The sequence below is a fragment of the Pelodiscus sinensis genome, chromosome 19 (genome assembly GCF_049634645.1).
Source record: "Pelodiscus sinensis isolate JC-2024 chromosome 19, ASM4963464v1, whole genome shotgun sequence".
Lineage (NCBI taxonomy): Eukaryota > Metazoa > Chordata > Testudines > Trionychidae > Pelodiscus > Pelodiscus sinensis.
Window position 1 is genome coordinate 22265921 of NC_134729.1, and position 18267 is coordinate 22284187.

An 18267-nucleotide genomic window follows, 5' to 3' on the forward strand; every position below is an offset into this window, starting at 1 on the left:
GTAGCCTTTCCCCTTCCCCTTCTGGTGGGCTGGGGTAGGGCTCCAAAGTCCCTGATTTTGCTTCTGTTTGGGTTTCAGAGCCAGGACTGGGGTAAGAATGATGAGAAGCTTCTACAAGCTGTGGACTACAATGACCCCGAGAAGGTGTCATCTTTGCTCCTGCGCAAGGGCCTGGTCCCCACCAAACTGGACTCGGAAGGCAAATCTGCGTGAGTCCCCTGCTCAAATGCCTAGACCAGAGTCTCTGTTCCCCATCCCTGGGCTTGGGGTGATAGCTTTAAGGTACTGCTATACTCCCCTCCCTAGCATAGGGCCTGCCGGGGCTGTGGTGTACACGAGAGCAACCCCCAGGCTGCTCTCACACCTGCTTTGCTTCCCACAAGTGTCCGTATGGCAGGGATGGCCAACCCATTCTGGACAAAGAGCCAAAATAGCAGTGGATACAGTACGAAGAGCCGGGGCAAAGTTGTTGAGCAAAAAAGGAAGCCTCCCCAGAGTTGTTGAGCAAAAAAAAAAATGCTCCCAGCAGTTGCCCCCATTTTGAATGGCCGCACCAGATGGCTCCCCTGCCCCAGAGAGCCGGGAGGTGGGGGCCGTTTTCAGGGGCACTGGGGCGGCTTTGCAAGCTGCACTTTCGGGGGGGGGGGGAAGAGCCACAGGTTGACCAACCCTGCTGTGTGGTAACAAACCCGTGGGTGCGGCCAAGAGTACTGACCACCCGACAAAAACAAACCAGGGAAGAGCTTGGCAAAGGAACAGATTAGTAAGGCGCTTGGGGGAGTTGGTTAAGGATTTCTTGTAAATACAGAAGCTTCTCGCACTCTAGCCTTTCAAGCAGCCTCCGGGTGGTGGCGGGAGGGGTCTTTGGAGGATGAATGGTGACGGGCTGCCCGCTTGTGCCACAGGTTCCACCTGGCTGCAATGAGGGGGACCGTGGACTGCCTGGAGGTGATGCTCGCTCATGGAGCCGACCCCCTGGTCACAGACCGCTCGGGTAGGCAGCACAGTCCAACTCCGCTCTGACATGACGTGGCGGTGGGGCATTGACTTGAGCCATTAAGGACAAAGCATCCTGCAGGGACCACTCCTGTGTTGCCCACGGGGCGTGAGTGAAATGGGACCTAAGAGATCTCTGCCCGCTCTCATTTTCTGTGTTTCCCAACCATAGGATCAAACCCATTCCAGGAGCCCCCTCTAATTCGCAGGGTGGCAGGCTCCTCTGACATCCAAGTGTAGTCCCGTCTTCATTGTTCTCCTGGTCGTTCACCAGCCTCCCCCGGCACAAAAGGAGCGGACGGCTCCAAATCCCTGTAATCTCTGACACAGCCGATGGATAATCTTGGTGATCCTTAGAAAGAAGGTGGCAAAGCCGCTCAGCTTTCTTACTTTAAAAACTCCCCTGGGGGCTTGAGCAGAGCACGGGCTAACGGGGGGATGAAAAAGCTTGTGTCGGTCAGAACTTGGCCCGGTGTCGGGATCCTGTATTCTCCCACAGTCCTAACCTGAATGGTTAGTGCAGGAGCCCAGTCCTGGGCGGAGAAGCATCATCACTCGCTTGTTAATTGCGGACGAGGTTCTGGCCGTGGTGTGTAGCAGGCATGTCTGGTACTGACTGTTCCCAAATATGAGTGTGTGCTGTTGTGTTCCTAGGAGGAGGCCCCACAGGTGCTCTCTGTTTCAGATTCAAAATAAAAATGGTCGTAATATTTTACACCAGGGGTGGGGAACCTTTTTTTGGGTCGGGGGCCGCTGACCCACCGAAAAATCAGTCGGAGCTGCACACACATGAGAAGCAAAAACGGACATGGCCCCCAACTGAGAAGGAGAAAGACACTCCCCACGTACCCCTCACATGCCAGAGCTTGGGGGGCCCTAGGCTAGTCGATTTGTGTGCTCCAGCCCCATGGGGAGATGGCAGGGTGGGGGGACTGGAGTGCTAGAACAGGTTCCCCAATGCTGGGGAAGCAGGACCTCAGCCTCAGGGGCCAGATCCAGGCAAGCTGGGGGCCGCATTTGGCCCCCGGGCCTTAGGTTCCCCACCTCTGTTTTACACGACAGGGGCCACTCCCCTGAAATCCTGCAGCCTGTTTGTGCTGGGCTTTTGTTGAGTTTCACAAGCTAAGCAAGGTGTGGTCAGTTTGCGCTTTGGATGGGAGACCTCCGTGGGCACTGGGATGTATCAGGAAAGGGATGTTGGTGATTCTGTGAGTGGTGAGCGTTTTTTTCCCAAGCTGATATAAAGTTGGGTGCTAGCGGGCGCCGTGCAGCTGGGTTTGCTGTCATTTGGCTCCTGACCACGTATGGATGATTCCAGATCTGACGTCCATGGTGCTTTTTATTACACTAGGAGAGCTGGTTTGATGAGATAACATGATCTTGGTAACTAATTGACCATTCATTATCAGTGGGAAATAGGTCAATGGAGGGATGATAGGAGTTACTATAGAGACCTTTCTGGGTGTCTGGCTGATGAGTCTTGCCCACATGCTCAGGGTTTAGCTGATCGCCATATTTGGGGTCGGGAAGGAATTTTCCTCCAGGGTAGATTGGCAGAGGCCCTGGAGGTTTTTTGCCTTCCTCTGTAGCATGGGGCACAGATCACAGCTGGAGGACTCTCTGCATCTTGGGGCCTTAAAGTATTTGAAGGCTTCAATATCTGAGAGATAGGTGAGAGGATTATTCTAAGAGGGGTGGGTGAGATTCTGTGGCCTGCACTGTGCAGGGGGTCAGACTAGATGATCATAATGGTCCCTTCTGACCTTAAAGTCTATGAGTCTATGAGCTACCCCTCGATTCCTAGTCACATTTCAGTTTGGTAAATTACATTGCCTTCCTGCTTTTCTTGTACAGTTCTTACTGGATAGAGGAGTCCCCCTTACTCAAGCCACCACATAGTGATTCAGGGATCTGTTGTGTCCTGCCCCAGAGAAAGCTGCAGTTTGGTGGTGGGTGATGTGATCTAGGGATATTGATGACCTGCCTTACGTAGGGACGGGTTGAGAGTAAATTGCTTAATGCTGACGATTTTTTTTTAATTTCCCTGGGTGCATGTGTACAGTATCACCATCACTACTGTCACATCCTGACCTGCCAGTCTGTCTCTTCCCAGGGTACAATGCGCTCCACCTGGCGGCAAAACACGGCCACCCACAGTGCGTGAGCAAACTGTTGCAGGTAAGGCAGCAGGCAGGAGCAGTCGGAGCAGAGGAAAGTTGTGACGGGGTGAAGGTCACAGATGACCCCTTGGGGTGATTCCTGGGGGTCTGACAACTGCACTGCCACCCTCCTTTTTGCTCTCTGGGGCTTCTCGTCACCCTGTCCTGCCGGGCCAGCTCCCTGGTCTCCCCCAGCCAAGGCACAGAGCTGAGAATCACACCCTCTTCCCCTCCCCCCGCAGAAGCAGTGCCAATACTGAATCACTTCAGGTCTGAGGAAAATGCAGTTTTGGGCCCAGCTTCCTGGGATACAACTCCCCAAATGGGATCAACCCCCCCCAATTATTTGGGTAAACCCCTTTTAATAACAAAAGGGGGAATGCACACACCGATTGCTCCCCCGGGTAATAATTATTTACATTGGGTCAGATGGGAAACAAAAGTGATTTTATTAAGTACAAGCAGTAGGGTTTAAGAGGCAAGAAGTGAGAACAGGCAGAGCAAACTAGATTACAAACTCAAAATAACAGAAAACGTTTAGTACTTCTACACCGAAACTTCAGTACAAACTTAACTGCGAACTCACCCTAAAACTGGTTCTTTCCTGGCCAAGCCTTGCAGACCAGAGCCATCTTCTTTCCCCCTGCCTTGGGTGTCCCAGCCAAAGACTTCTCCTTTCCTAGGCTGTGTCTACATTGGCACCCCTTTCCGGAAAAGGGATGCTAATGAGACACTTCGGAATTGCAAATCCGCGGGGGATTTATATATCCCCCGCAGCATTTGCATTTACATGGCTGCCGCTTTTTTCCGGCTCGGGGTTTTTGCTGGAGAAAAGCGCCAGTGTAGACGTGATTCTCCGAAAAATAAGCCCTTCTCCGGAAGATCCCTTATTCCTTCTTTGCAATTCCGAAGTGTCTCATTAGCATCCCTTTTCCGGAAAGGGATGCCAATGTAGACACAGCCCTATTGTTTTTAAAGATTCCCTTTTTGCATGGGAAGTTACCTGACCGGTTGGGGTGAAGGTGACTTCCCCAGACCAACCACTGCTAAGACTTAAAGGACAAAAGAGATTGTTTAACGATTACCTTCAATGTTTTGATGACTAACACCCATGCTGGCTCTCATTCACACATTTAAAAACCATAAACATAATCCCAGCGGATTATAACATAAAGGTTGAAGGGTTACAAAGCACTTTTGAGCGATGTGCATTCGTGGCCGTAAATCCATTTCATAAAGCGTGATGGGGGAGGAAGGTCCGTCGTAAATGTGTTGTCCATTCTTGGTGCTGAAGCACCAAGGGCTGGAGAAGGGTTGGGGGGTACAGGGAGCTTGGGGAGAAAGTAGCAGGCTTCAGCCCTCTTAGGGTTCACTTGCAGAAGATCCTGGGTGTACAGGATTCTTTAAGTCTAAGGAACAACCTAAGCAGGGTTATAAGAACGGCCAGGCTAGGTCAGAACAAAGGTCCATCTAGCCCAGGGTCCTGTCTTCCGACAGCGGCCAACGCCAGAAGCCCCAGAGGGAGTGAACAGAACAGGGAATCATCAAGCAATCCCTCCCCTGTCACTCATTCCCAGCTCTGACAGAGGCTAATGGTACCATTTCTACCCGTCCTGGCTAATAAGTGTTGATGGACCTAACCCCCATGAATGTATCTAGTTCTTTCTTGAATCCTGTTAAAGTCCTGGTCTTCACAACCTACTTTGCCAAGGAGGAGGTTGGCATTTTGCCATCTGCAAGTGAAATCCCCATAGGCCTGGTCAGACGGTTTCCATCTAAACTCTTGGTCAGTGGAAAATTGGGATTTTGACCCAGTGTTCTGTGAAACGTGTCTGCTTCCTAGGGAAAAAATGTTTGGGTTTTTGTGTGTGTAAAAAACCCGGAATCCTTCAAAAACCAAAATATTTTGATAGGGATGTACTGCCACAGTGCCTCGTGGGAGTTGTAGTTCAGTTGCGTCATGTCCGTACTCTCTACAGCATGAGTTCCTTGGCCAAATAGGTCTCCCTTAATGCACTGTGGGAACTCCCATGATGCATCTGCTTCCCCTCTCCCAGAAGGGAGACCAAAGAGCATTATGGGAGTTGTAGTCTGGCCAGGGAGTCCTACCTATAGAGGAGAATGCGAGCCTGGGCACCCAAACTACAATGTCCGTGACGCATCATGGCAGCATTTGAAACTGTTCAGTTTTTCAACCAAAACCTTTCAGTGTGCACATTTTTGGTTAAAAAAAAAATCAACATTTTTCCTGGGGGGGGGGAATCCCATTTTCTGACCAGATCTGTCTGGTGGCCCCCTGGTCTGTTTGGTCTGCTCCAGAGGTTATTGCATGAATAGGCCGGCAAGACAGAGTATAGGTCAATACATCCCACCCCTCAGCCTCTCTCTTCTGCCTCCCCTATGGAACCCAGCTCTGAATGATTGGACTCAGCAGGAGTCTGTTGCTTAGCATTACAGTGCAGGCAACTGCCCAGAAAGGGAACCTTGATCCTGGCCAGATAACCTTCCTTTTGTGGGTGACTTTCAGATAGTACATTGCTGAACCAGCCCAAGATTTGCTAAAGGTGTCACCTCCAAGCAGCTGTGCCTATGAATGAGGGGAAGGCACTGGAGTGTAGTTGAGAGTAAAAGTGGGGAAAGGGAGTTTATCCACTTCTCATATGGGGAACATGGTTCTTAGAGAAGAAACAGGCGACCCGGGAGCAGATGGGGTAAACAGAACTTCTTTATCGCCATTCACTTTTACCTCGGACATTCAGCACAATCCGAGTGGCAACAAATTGGCACCAATCACACTTTTTCATCTATTTTAGTATGTTCATGCACACGTCTATCACTACTTTTCTTAAAGCCTTATGAATATTAATAAGCAGGCAATTAATATTATTATACCCACCCCTGATTACTACTTACAAACTCTCTAATTAAATTAACACTTTCCTATGCTACAAACTTTCTGAATCAGCAGGTTACAGAGATTACAAGAAAAGTAACCCTGAAATATTTATGCAGCACCAGTGAGGGTCGGTAAAAAACACAACAAAGAAGAGCTGCGGCACGCTTATCTATTTTTCTAGGAAGCAAAAACGAAGGGAAAGAGCATGTTCAAGGGTAATGCGTACTGTGGCGGAACTCCTTCCCACTATCCCAGGCCCCTATTCATTTTACAGATCCCAACAATGATGGGATGGGATTGGTCCTGCCTAAAGCGGGGGGCTGGACTTGACGACCTTCTGGGGTCTCTTCCAGTTCTATGATTCTGTGATAAGGGGGTGGTTTGATGAAATAACATGATCTTGGTAACTAATTGACCATTCATTATCAGTGGGAAATAGGTCAATGGAGGGATGATGGGAGTTACTATAGAGAACTTTCTGGGTGTCTGGCTGGTGAGTCTTGCCCACATGCTCAGGGTTTAGCTGATCACCATATTTGGGGTCGGGAAGGACTTTTCCTCCAGGGTAGATTGGCAGAGGCCTTGGAGGTTTTTCGCCTTCCTCTGTAGCATGGGGCACAGATCACAGCTGGAGGACTCTCTGCATCTTGGAGCCTTAAAGTATTTGAAGGCTTCAATATCTGAGAGATAGGTGAGAGGATTATTCTAAGAGGGGTGGGTGAGATTCTGTGGCCTGCACTGTGCAGGGGGTCAGACTAGATGATCATAATGGTCCCTTCTGACCTTAAAGTCTATGAGAATGCTTATTAGTTCCAGTTAGTTTACCTGTGACTTTCTGGGTGCCGGAATTCGATGTTCTTGTGGCTCACATCCCTGTCACCAACAGACAAACATGCAGGTCACACCCTGACTTCCATTGCTCCATCAGAGTGACCCCCATACGCCCCAGTCCTGCATTTCCCCCCAAACCGCCTGCCTCTGTAGAATCTAGCCCTCTCCTGGGAGACACAGAGGGTATTAAATGTATTGTCCCTTTAAAGAGACAGCTTGTTAATTGAACTGGGGTTTGACAAACACTGGGATTTCAATCCCAGCGCTGAATCGGTTTACAGTAAAATGAGGGTATTAAACAGCCAGAGGCTTGTGTGATCCCAAATGTAAGGGGGCCTGATAGAAAGGATTACAAATGAGCAGCAGTAAAACAAACGCCTTTGACTAAAACTTGATTTGAGAAATGTACAGTCTTGGCCTAAGTAGGTTTCTCACTCAAAGCTAGTTCCCAGACACATCAGCCCCTGGGTGGAAGGACCAAACCTTCTGTGATTTCAAGAGCTCTGGTCCCTTGAATCCTCCAAGTGTTGGGCTATTGTGGGATTTGCTCTGCTTTCTTTTTATCGCCCAGGAAACCCAGGCCTGCCAGTGGGGAAGGTGGGGAGCAAAAAGGGCAACTGCCCCGATTCAAAAGGGTCCAGGACTCCTGGCCGCTGCTTCTGGTTCTGGCCCCAAACTCCATCCCTTCCACCTGAGGTCCCGTTCCTTCCAGGAGCACGGAGCTGTTGCACCCCACCCTTGCCTGGGGGCCCAGCAATTCTGTGGACGCAGAAGAGTGTTTTTTTCTAAAGAAGAGGCCTCCAGGAAAAAGCACGGGTGCCCTGGTAGCCACTCCATCCACAATAATCACAACTGAAATGCAAGATAGCGTCCAGTTAATGTGGACGTTATCTTTCCAAAAAGCACGTCGCTTTTTCATTGTGCTTTTGCTGTGTTAGACGTTCTCTTTCGAAAAATGTTTTTCCGGAAGATCTCTTCCGGAAAAGCTTCTTCCAAAAGAAGCTTGCAGTCTAGACATAGCCTCAGATGGCAATCAAAGATCAATCAAAGACCTGATCTGTTGCACTTTTATAATTAAGGCCCTATCGTATTCACAGCTGTGAAAAACGTGCCACAGACCGTGAAATCTGGTAGGGCCCTATTTATAACACAGTAACATTGTAAACAATTAGCTGAGTCATCTGCTTATCAAGGGGTTCATTCAGACCTCTTCTCTTTGTACCTGACTCTCCCTTTCCTCCCTGCTCTCTAGCTTGATGGCTTTGTGTGCCTGTTATATAAATGTACCTTCATTGACTCTGCCTGCCGACCAGACAAACAAATGCACATTCCTTTATCAAGGCAGACTTGTTTTATGCATTGTTTGCCAAACACAGTCGAAGCACATCATTCTGGCGTACACAGCTCTTTGTACATACATCGTGCAAGGCTATTAACGGCCAGTGAATTATTAGTTTTCTGTTGCTATATCACAGGAAACCTTTTGGGTCTGTATCATGACAAGTGTGTCCGGTGTACTGAGTGTGTCAGGCCTGACAAGGGTCGGTGACACAGAGCAGTAACTTAACCCTGAGTCTCTCTTCTTTTTTTACCACCGGGAAGGTGGTTGTCACCCATTTGTCACTCAACCGTTTTCTCCGCCCATTAGGCATCTTGCCCGGTTGATGGAGCTGACAGCAACGGTCGGACAGCGCTCCACTATGCAGGTCAGCAAGGGACCCTCCATCTCACTTGCATCTCCCCCCCATTTCAAACGCTGCTGTCAAATCAGCTGCATAAACAGCCAGCTGGTAACTTGACGTACAGTGAGGATTTCAAAGGCAGCGACTGTGCAGACGGATGCATGCACAGGGAGGTGAGGGGGCCAGAATCAGGCATGTACCCAGGCTCAACATTGGGATCTAGTCTGCCTAGACAGAAAACCATGCTCTCTCCTAAGTAGCATCATGGGTTCTGCCATTCTGGGCTAGATCCGGGAAAGGGGAAGGGATATGCCAAGGCAGTGAACTGGGGTTAACAGTCTCTCCCTTCTTGTCTAGCTGTCAGCGGCTGCATCTCATGCTCAGAGATTCTCTGTGATTTCAAGGCCTCCTTGAATGCCAAGGACAAGGTGAGGCAGGTCTTGGTGACCTTCTGGGGTTTGATTTCCCCTGCACAGAGAGCCCCACAAGCCTGGGTGCCCCTTCCACGCCACTGGAAAGCTGGTGTCATGTAGCAGAGAACCAGATGTGCAGAGATCCCATCACCCCCCCCCCCCCCCGAAATGCAGCCACCTCTCAGGTGGAACGCAGCAGCTGGTGAACAGACTGCAATGATAACACATATACCTGTTATATCTTTAGCTCCTAATGGATGTTGCTGTGTAAGTACCCGGAATAGACAGAATAATGCTCAGGGATATGGGAATCTTGCATTGAAGGCGACACAACAGCATGTATTGGCAATAAAATGCATGTAACCCACAGGTGTGAATATTCCACCCCTCGAGCGACATAAGTTACACTGATAGAAGCGTTCACGTGCTCAGTGCTAAGTCGGCAGGAGGGTTTCTCCCACTGACCAAGTGTTTTCTGTTTGCGGGAGTGGGGGGGGTTAATACTGATAGGAGAGCTCTGTCCCCCCTCGGCCAAGAGTGTTTCCGCCGGATGTGATGCAGTAGTGCAGCTGTGCTAGTTCAGCGTCAGCACTTCACACACAGATGTACCCGAGGGAAGCTCCAGAAGAAATGCAGGAGGCAGGACATGCCATCTGGTGCAGAAAGCACCCTGGAATTTTTAATGACCAGGTCCTGGGTTTTACAGCTGTTTCGTTTGCTTTCTTTGCATGTGGTGCTCACCTTGCAAAATAATATCTCATCCAGTACCAGCAAGGACGGCCCAGTGGTTAGGGGACTTGCCTCAGCATTGAGAGACCTGGGTTCCATTCCCAGCTTTGCCACAGGCAGACGGTGTGACCTCGGGCATGTCATTTAGCCTGCCACTGCTTCCCTTCTCCCTCTGGACAGTGTGACGATAGCCTTGCCCTGCCTCACGGGGGCTGTTAAAAAATGCGAGCACCCCTGCTGGAAAGCGTTGTAGAAGATTCAGGTCTCATGGCTTAGGGAAGGGTTTTAGAAGCAAACGAGGTGTCCACCCCTAACTACCAGGGAGGTAGTCCTTCCCTGACTACTGTGCACACTCTGTGGGCTCCTCCGAGTACAGTGGGATCTGGCTCTGGATGGAGGGAGGGGCTGTTCCCAACTGACTTTCCTTCTCCACCCCCTGCTTTAGGATGGCTGCACTCCGCTGATCCTGGCAGCTAAGATGAGGCACTCAGAGTTGTGCCGGTACCTGCTGCATCGCGGAGCTGCTGTGAACAGCAGAGACCTGCAAGGCAGGTGAGAGCCTTCCTTCGGAAGGGCCCTGGGATTGGAGAGGGCAGGTTAAAGGACAGGGGTGGCATTTCTTATGGCAGAGAAATGAGTCCTAGTCAATATTGAGCGGGCAGCCACTGAGAGCCTGGGTCTGAGAAGGGGCCAGAGGTCTCCAGCTGACAACCTCTGGGTGAGCTGCTCAGGGCTGCATCTGTCTTGGGGTAGGGCTGGAGGAGTCAGGCAGACACCGAATCTGCAAGGAAGCATCTTATAGAGCTGTAACCGGAACGGCCTGCCCGAATCCTGCCCTTACCCCACCGTGCGATGGGGTTTCTACAGGCTGGAGTCTGACGGGTTCCCGCTCCCAGCCTGGCACCGGGGGGGGGGCGGATACTTGGCTATGTGGTAGCCCCAATCCTGCTTGCAAACCTGGGCAGTCGTGTCCTCAGCAGAGGGGGCCAGGAGACAGGGCGAGGGGGGAGAGAAGTTAGAAGAGCCGGGCCCAGTGGAGACGCAGGGCTCCCATCGTGCTCCGCAGCCTCGTGCCGCTGGCTCTGGAGGGTGAGCGAGGTGTCTCTCTCCCCCTCTACCCCTGCTGCAGAACAGCCCTGATGCTGGCCTGCGAGATCGGCAGCGCGGAGACGGTGGAAATCCTTGTCCATGCCGGGGCCCGGGTCGGCATGGTGGACGCCCGAGGTCAGGACGCAGCTGGCTACAGCCTGGCCACGGGGAACGCCTTGATCCAGCACTACCTGCAGGACGCCTCCCAGCGCCACTCCTTGGCCAGCGGTAAGATGCCGGGGACAAGCCCCATCCCCCCCAGGTCTCAGAGCACCTCGCCCCTGCCCAGAGGGAGGCGATAACGTCCTGGTTTGCAGGGGGGCGTCCAGCTTGGATGGAGTCAGGGAGCCCCCCTCCTTTTACTCCTCCTGCCCCATAAGCGCTGGCTGGGAAGTGCCTCTCCCTAGACCAGCCAGAGGGGGGCGCTGGAGCGTGATGGGCCGCGCTCCCTTCCCAGGTGCGGCTGCCAGCTGAGGGCTTGGGTCCACCACAGGGCAGCCCGGAGCCTCGGGGCAGAGCCGGTCTGCTCCCCATCCGGCTGAGGGGACCAGGCTGCAGGTGGCCTAGTGCCCCGGCCCCTCTAACCTCTTGCTGGTTTGTTTCCTCTCCTCTCTGCCTCCCACAGAAGAGGAGTCGGCTGAGCGGACGTCCCAGGTAAAGACGCTGGGGGCCCAGCCCCGTGGTAGCCGCTGGAGGCACATTCCCACAGCAGAACTGGGCCGTCCTGCCCGGCTCGGCCGCGTCCCAGGAAGGCAGGGGAAGGGCTCTCCAGGGGGCTGGCAGGAGAAGAGGCCCCTGGAAGCCCTTGTGGAACATGGGGCTTTTCAGGGGCTGGGGTGGGGGCGAGGTTAGGAGCCCTTAGGGATTCTTGCTGCCCCCTGCCCAGTCGGGGTTTGCTGGGGGAGCTGCTGGAGCCCTCTCCTCTCCTCTCGGTGTCCCTGCAGACGTCATCGCCGAGCCAGCCCCTGCTCACCGAGAGGAACAGCAGCCCGCGGAAGAGGAAGGCCCCTCCGCCGCCCCCGGGCACCGCCAGCCAGGTGAGGTGGCCATAGCTCTGCCTCACCCCGCACGCACCCCAGCGGGTGCTGTGATGTTCCCAGGAGCTGTGGTGTTGGATGGGCATCCTCCACCCTCAAGCTCCGTCCTTCCTGAGGAGGGGCTCTCTAGGCAGGTCCCCGGTGGTGGGGACACCCCCTCTAGTAGCCATACCGGCGACAGCCTCCGTGCACCCCCAGGACACAGCAGTGTGGGGCGGGGGAGCGGGCCTGCCCGAAGGGATTGGAGCGTAGCACTCGCTGCGGTTCTCCTCTGGCCGCCATGCCTTGCGTCCGGGCGCCTCTCAACCCTCAACGGCTTTGTCCTCACCCCACCCCAGTGCAGTGCGCCCGTATCACAGAAGGGGAGACTGAGGCCCAGAGCCTCAAGGTCAAATCTTGGATTTCTGTGGGCATGCGTCACCAACGTACCTTTGAGGACTGGGGCATAAGTGAGATGCCCAGAGTCACCCGGGGAGTCTGTGGCGGAGAAGGGAATTGAGACTGGGCTGCCCATGCCTTATACTAGGGCCCTGGCCCTTGTGCCATCCTCCCATTTGAGTCTCTCTTCCCTCCCCCTTCTCTCCCCGCCAAGGCATTTATCTGCCCAGGGGAGCTCGCTAACACAGCAGCATCTCTTCAGGGCCTTTCATAAGGGCATGATCAGCCTGTGTCCGTCCAGGGAGACAGGCAGCCTGTGCGGCTTGGCCCCTGGCTCTGACAAAGGGACGTGGTCCAGCCGCCGACTGGCCCTGGCATGGGTAGATCCCAGACGGGCATCAAGGATCCTCGTGGATTTCTCTTGCCCCGGGGTTTCCCATGCTGGTTGCTGGGTGCACCCCCCTTCCCCTGGGGGGTTGGTGGCAGCAGGCAGGGAATGGGTACGCCCTCAGCGTGTGGCTGATCACGGGATTCGGATGGGGAGCAAAACTCCAGCCCCTGCCCCGCCTCTGGATTTCCCAGGGCTGTGAGAGCCCCGCCATGGGATTCTGCGATCCTGCCACATCCCTGGTGCTAAGCAGGGCAGGCCTGGTCAGTGGCTGGATGGGAGACCCCATGCGTGCTGCTGGAGGTGGCACCATTGAGCAGGCCTAAAAGCCCCGAGCCTGGAGGGTCAAAAGGGCCCAGGGCTCCTGGCAGTCCTGTTAGTGAGTCAGTGGGGGGCTCGTCTCTGAGTCTGTGCCTCTACCCCGTGCTGCGGTGTAGGACTCCGAAGGAGGTCAGCAGTATTGGTGTCCCGTTTTCCAGCAGGGAAACTGAGGCACGGAGCCATGCTGTGGTTTGCCCATGGTGGCTCAGCAGTGCAGGGGCAGGATCAGGTCTCCTGCGTCCCAGCACAGCACTCAGATTGCGAGGCAATCCTCCCCACGTCACGGCCGAACTCCGCTGGAGGGGCCAGACCCGCTCCCCGAAATCCCCTGGGTCCAGGGTGCTGCCTTGCTGCACCCTAGAGGTGGCTGCGTTGAGGGGAGTAAGCCCTGGGCGTGTGCGTAAAGCCATGCTGACCATTTAGGGCGGGAGGCGTAATGGGACTTGGGTGGGAACGGAGCTGAGGGCTTGGGATAAGCCGGCTGCCCTCCTGTCTGCTCCTGGCTCTGTCTGTGTGACTGACGCCTGTTCCTGTTTTCAAGCACGTCCCCTGCTCTCCGGAGCACAGTTCCCCTTCCACAGAGCCGAGCAGCCGGATAGTCACCGCCAAGCCTGCCAGGGCTCGGCCTGGCCCAGCCGACACGGTGAGGATCCCCTGGCAGGGGTAGCGGGATGGGGCAGGCTGGGGGCCCCCCGCAGGGCCCTGACTGTGGGATTCCCCCCAGGAGGACAGGGAGGCCTACGAGGAGATCGTCCGGCTGAGGCAGGAACGGGCTCGGTTCCTGCACAAGATCAAGGGCCTGGAGCATCAGCAGGAGAAGCAGAAACGGGAGGTACTGAGGTGACCCGCCCCAATGGGCTCTGGGCCGTTTGGTGGAAGGAAGCCGCCTCTGGCATCACCACGGCAACTGCCAGCGGGGTCTTGCCCTGGCGAGCTGCGGGGGGGCCCCTCGTGGCTGGGAATGCCCCCTCTGCCGCTCTGAGCCCAGGAACAGACGTGCAGATGGGTTGCCATGGGGATAACCAGGCTGCACAGCTCGTTAACCGTCTTGGATTCTCCTTGTGTTCCCATTAGCGGCTGGAGTTGGAGGAGGGCTCCCTACGCTCCATGGAGAAGCAGGTAGGCCAGGTCTCTGGACCCGGAGAGCTCCGGACGTTCTCTGAGATGGGGTGGGAAGGGAAAATGGCTTTGTGCAGATGCTGAGGTGGAGGAACCGTCATGCTTCAGGGCATGAACTGGTCATCAGCTGGGGGTCAGGAGGAAATGTTGGGAGGCCGGTGCCGGGTTTGGAATACAACAGAGCGTTACCCCATCCTGCACAGCCAGTGGGGCTGACCGCCTCACCAGGCCCTGGGCAAGGTGTGTGTGGGGCTCCGTGCTCCTGGAAAGGGCAGAGCTTTAGGTGCAAGGGGCAGGGCTCGGGCATCCAACCCTCAGCGCTACCCACAGCGTGCCTCCCCCTGCTGCCCTCCCTGCAGCCCCCTCAGTCACACAGGGTAACAAGGCAGTGCTCTGACGGTGATTTAAAGGGCATGGGCTTCAGCTTCTACTGCAGCTGTGGTAGTGGAGGTGGCCAGAGCTCCCTGGGCTCCGGGACAATTGCCCCCTTTGCCCCCTCCCATTGGTGGGCCTGTTCTGAGCATCCGTGGGGCCCGCCACCATTGGAATAAGAGGTTAGACCTGATAAACCAGGTGAGAACAAGTTAAAAATTACCTGGAGAACTTCGATGTCTCCAAGTTGTTAGAGAAGAAACAGGCGACCCAGGAGCGGATGGGGTAAACGGAACTGCTTTATTGCCACGCACGTTTACCTCGGACATGCAACACAACGTCCCAGCGGTAACAGTTTGGCACCAATTACAGCTTTTATCTATTTTAGTATGTTCGTTCACACGTCTTTCTTTACTTTCCCTAAAGCCTTATTTGTAATGTTAACTCCTACACAATGAATATGAATAAGCAGGGGATGAGTATTATTATACCCCTGCCTAATTACTATTTACAGAATTTCTAATTAAATCAAGATAAACTTAAAAAACAACCAATAGTCTGGAAGAAGTGGGCTGTGCCCACGAAAGCTCATGATTCCATCGACATGTTTTGTTAGTCTATACAGTGCTACCAGACCATTGGTTGTTTTTTAAGTTTATCCTGTACAGACTAACTCAGCCACCCCCTGAAGCTAATTAAATCAACACTTTCCTACGCTACAAACTTTCCAAATCAGTAGTTTACAGAGATTACAAGAGATGTAGCCCTGAAAATATCTTATACAGTGCCAGGGAGGGTATGTAAAAGACACAACAAAGAAGAGCAACTGCATACTTATCTATTTTTGTAGGCTACAAAAACAAAGGGAAAGAGCATGTTTATACATCAGGAAGGATAATACCTGTTTTGGCTGGACTTTTAATCTATTTTTCCAGACTTAGAAACAAAGGGAAAAAACATGTTCAAGGGTAATGCCATGGCTGAACTTCTTAACCACCAGTGTACAACAATCTCAGACCCCTATTCATTTTTACATATGCTGGTACAAGTCACCAGGGCTGGATGAAATGCATCCTAGATACTCCAGGAGCTGACTGGGGAGATATCTGAGCCATTAGCGATTATCTTTGAAAATTTTTAGAAGTTGGGAGAGAGTCCAGAAGACTGGAAAAGGGCAAATATAGTGACCCTCTATAAAAAGGGAAATAAGGACAATGCAGGGACTTACAGACCAGTCAGCTTAACTTCTGTGCCAGGAGAGAGAATGGAGCAAATAATTAAGGAATCCGTCTGCAAACATCTAGAAGATAATAAACTGAAAAATAATTGCCAGCATGGATTTGTCAAGAACAAGTCATGTCAAACCAACCTGATAGCTTTCTTTGACAGGATAACAAGCCTTGTGGAGAAGGGGGAAGTGGTAGATGTGGTATACCTGGACTTTAGTAAGGCTTTCAATATAGTCTCTCGTGACCCTCTCATTATAGGAATATACAACCTAGGGCTGTGTCTAGACTGGCCAGATTTTCCGGAAAAAATGCCAGCTGTCTACACTGGCCGCTTGAATTTCTGCAAAAGCACTGACTTCCTACTGTAAAAAATCAGTGCTTTTTGCGGAAATACTATGCTGCTCCCATTCGGGCAAAAGACTTTTTCCGAAAGACTTTTGCGCAAAAGGGCCAGTGTAGACAGCAGAGATTTCTTTTCCGCAAAAAAGCCCCAATCGCAAAAATGGCGATCAGGGCTTTTTTGCAGAAAAGCGCATCTAGATTGGCTACGGACGCTTTTCCACAAAAAGTGCTTTTGCGAAAAAGCGTCCTGCCAATCTAGACTCTCTTTTCCGAAAATGCTTTTAATGGAAAACTTTTAACGTTAAAAGCATTTCCGGAAAATCATGCCAGTCTAGACGTAGCCTAGATGTAGCTGCTATAAGGTGGATGCATAACTGGTTGCATAACCATTCCCAGGAAGTAGTTATCAATGGTTCACAGTCAGGCTGGAAGGGCGTAACAAGTGGGGTTCTGCAGAAATCAGTTTTGGGGCCAGTTCTGTTCAATATCTACATCAAGGATTTAAATATTGGCATAGACAATAGTCTATACTGATAAAGTTGGTGATGATACCAAGCTGGAAGAGGTTGCCAGTGCTTCAGCAGATAGGGCTTTAATTCAAAATGATCTGGACATACTGGAGAAATGGTCTGAGGTAAAGAGGATGAAGTTTAATAAGGACAAATGCAAAGTGCTCTGCTTAGGAAGGAACAATCCATTGCACACGTACAGAACGGGAAGCGAGTGTCTAGGAACGAGTCCCGCAGAAAGGGTCATGGTGGACCACAAGCTAAATATAAGCCAGTGTGAAAACTTTTTCAAAAAAACAAACATCGTTCTGGGAGGCATTAACAGGAGTGTTGTGAGCAAGATACAAGGAGTCATTCTTCCGCTCTACTCTGTGCTTACTAAGCCTCAGCTGGAGTATAGTGTCCAGTTCCGGGCGCCACGTTTCAGGAAAGATGAGGGCAAACTGGAAAAGTCCAGAGAAGAGCATGAAAAACGACGAAAGGTCTAGAAAGCACGACCTGTGAGGGGAGACTGAAAACTGGGTTTGTTTAGTCTGGAAAAGGGAAGTTTGAGAGGGGACATAACAGTTCTCAAGTATCTGAAAGGAGGGAGAAAATTTGTTCTCCTTGGCCTCTGAGGACAGGACAAGAAGCAAGGGGCTTAAATTGCAGCAAGGGAGGTTTAGGTTGGACATTAGGAAAAGTTTCCTGCCTGTCAGGGTGGTGAAACACTGGAATAAGTCACCTAGGGAGGCTGTGGAATCTCCATCCCTGGGGATATTTGAGAGCAGGTTGGACAGACACCTGTCAGGGATGGTCTAGACCAGGAGTCTCTAACTCAGTTTACTTTAGGGCCACTGTCAGTCCTCAAATCCTCCTAGTGGGCCACTGGCCTCCCCCGGCCCCTCTACACATTGTCCCCTCCCCCGTGTGTCTGCTGACCCACACGCTCCTCTCCCCTGCCCCCACCTGCTGTCCTCGGCGATTTAATAACCCCCAGGGACTCCTGCTGCCACCACTGGCAGTGCTGGGGGCTAGAGCAGCTTCTGGCTGCTAGCTCAGCTGCCGGCAGGTCCCTGTGGCCTAGGGGAGGTGTATGCAGAGTGGTCCCATCCACAGGACAGACCCCCATGCCTGGCGTAACCCCACACTCAGGCTAGGCTGTGTCCCTTGGTGGAGAGGAAGGAGGGGGGTTGAGCAGGAGTGGGAAGAGGGGGGCTGGGCTTGGGGGAAGGGGATGGTCTGTCTCCCCCCACTCCCAAAGGATTTGCGTGCCCACCGCCGGGCGCAGGCGGGATGGTGGAGCTGCAGGGCTGTCAGCGGCCCGCCGGCTGTGACCTGGGGACCGCTGGTCTAGCTCCGCGGTTTTCAAACTTTTTTTCCCTCATGACCCAGTTGAAGAAAATGGCTGATGCCGCGACCCACCATAATGTGACTGCAGTGTGAGCTCCGGGGCGGGGCTGAGGACAGAGCTTTGGGCTGTAGAAGGGGGTTCCGGCTTTGGGGGGGGGGTCAGGGCTGAGGCAGGAGGGGCTTGCCTGGAGTGGCTCCCGGTCAGCGGTGCAGAGCAGGGGGGGCTAAGGCAGCTTCCTGCCTCTCTACCGCAAACCAGCCTGCCCCCAGAAACAGCCAGCGGCAGGTTGCCAGGCGGAGCTAGTGCCAGGGGCAGGGGCAGTGCACGGAGCCCTGGGAGTTCCCCCACACCTAGGAGCAGGGCCTGCTGCCGGCTGCTTCTGGGGTGCAGTCTGCAGTGCCCGGCCAGGCAGGGAGCTGCCTTAGTGCCCCCACTGCTCCCCGA

The 18267-nt window shown here is 53.1% G+C and overlaps 1 protein-coding gene across 1 annotated transcript in view; it reads left to right on the forward strand.

Annotated features, from left to right (window-relative positions):
• Nucleotides 1-18267, forward strand: part of ANKRD24 (ankyrin repeat domain 24) — a 31811-nt gene that overhangs the window by 4131 nt on the left and 9413 nt on the right. The window contains exons 2-13 of the mRNA XM_075903017.1: nt 79-209; nt 906-994; nt 3110-3174; nt 8531-8588; nt 8922-8992; nt 10152-10258; nt 10836-11023; nt 11421-11449; nt 11740-11832; nt 13461-13562; nt 13644-13751; nt 13994-14038. Of these exons, the coding sequence (XP_075759132.1) occupies nt 79-209; nt 906-994; nt 3110-3174; nt 8531-8588; nt 8922-8992; nt 10152-10258; nt 10836-11023; nt 11421-11449; nt 11740-11832; nt 13461-13562; nt 13644-13751; nt 13994-14038 (1086 nt within the window). The remainder of the gene's footprint in view (nt 1-78; nt 210-905; nt 995-3109; nt 3175-8530; nt 8589-8921; nt 8993-10151; nt 10259-10835; nt 11024-11420; nt 11450-11739; nt 11833-13460; nt 13563-13643; nt 13752-13993; nt 14039-18267) is intronic.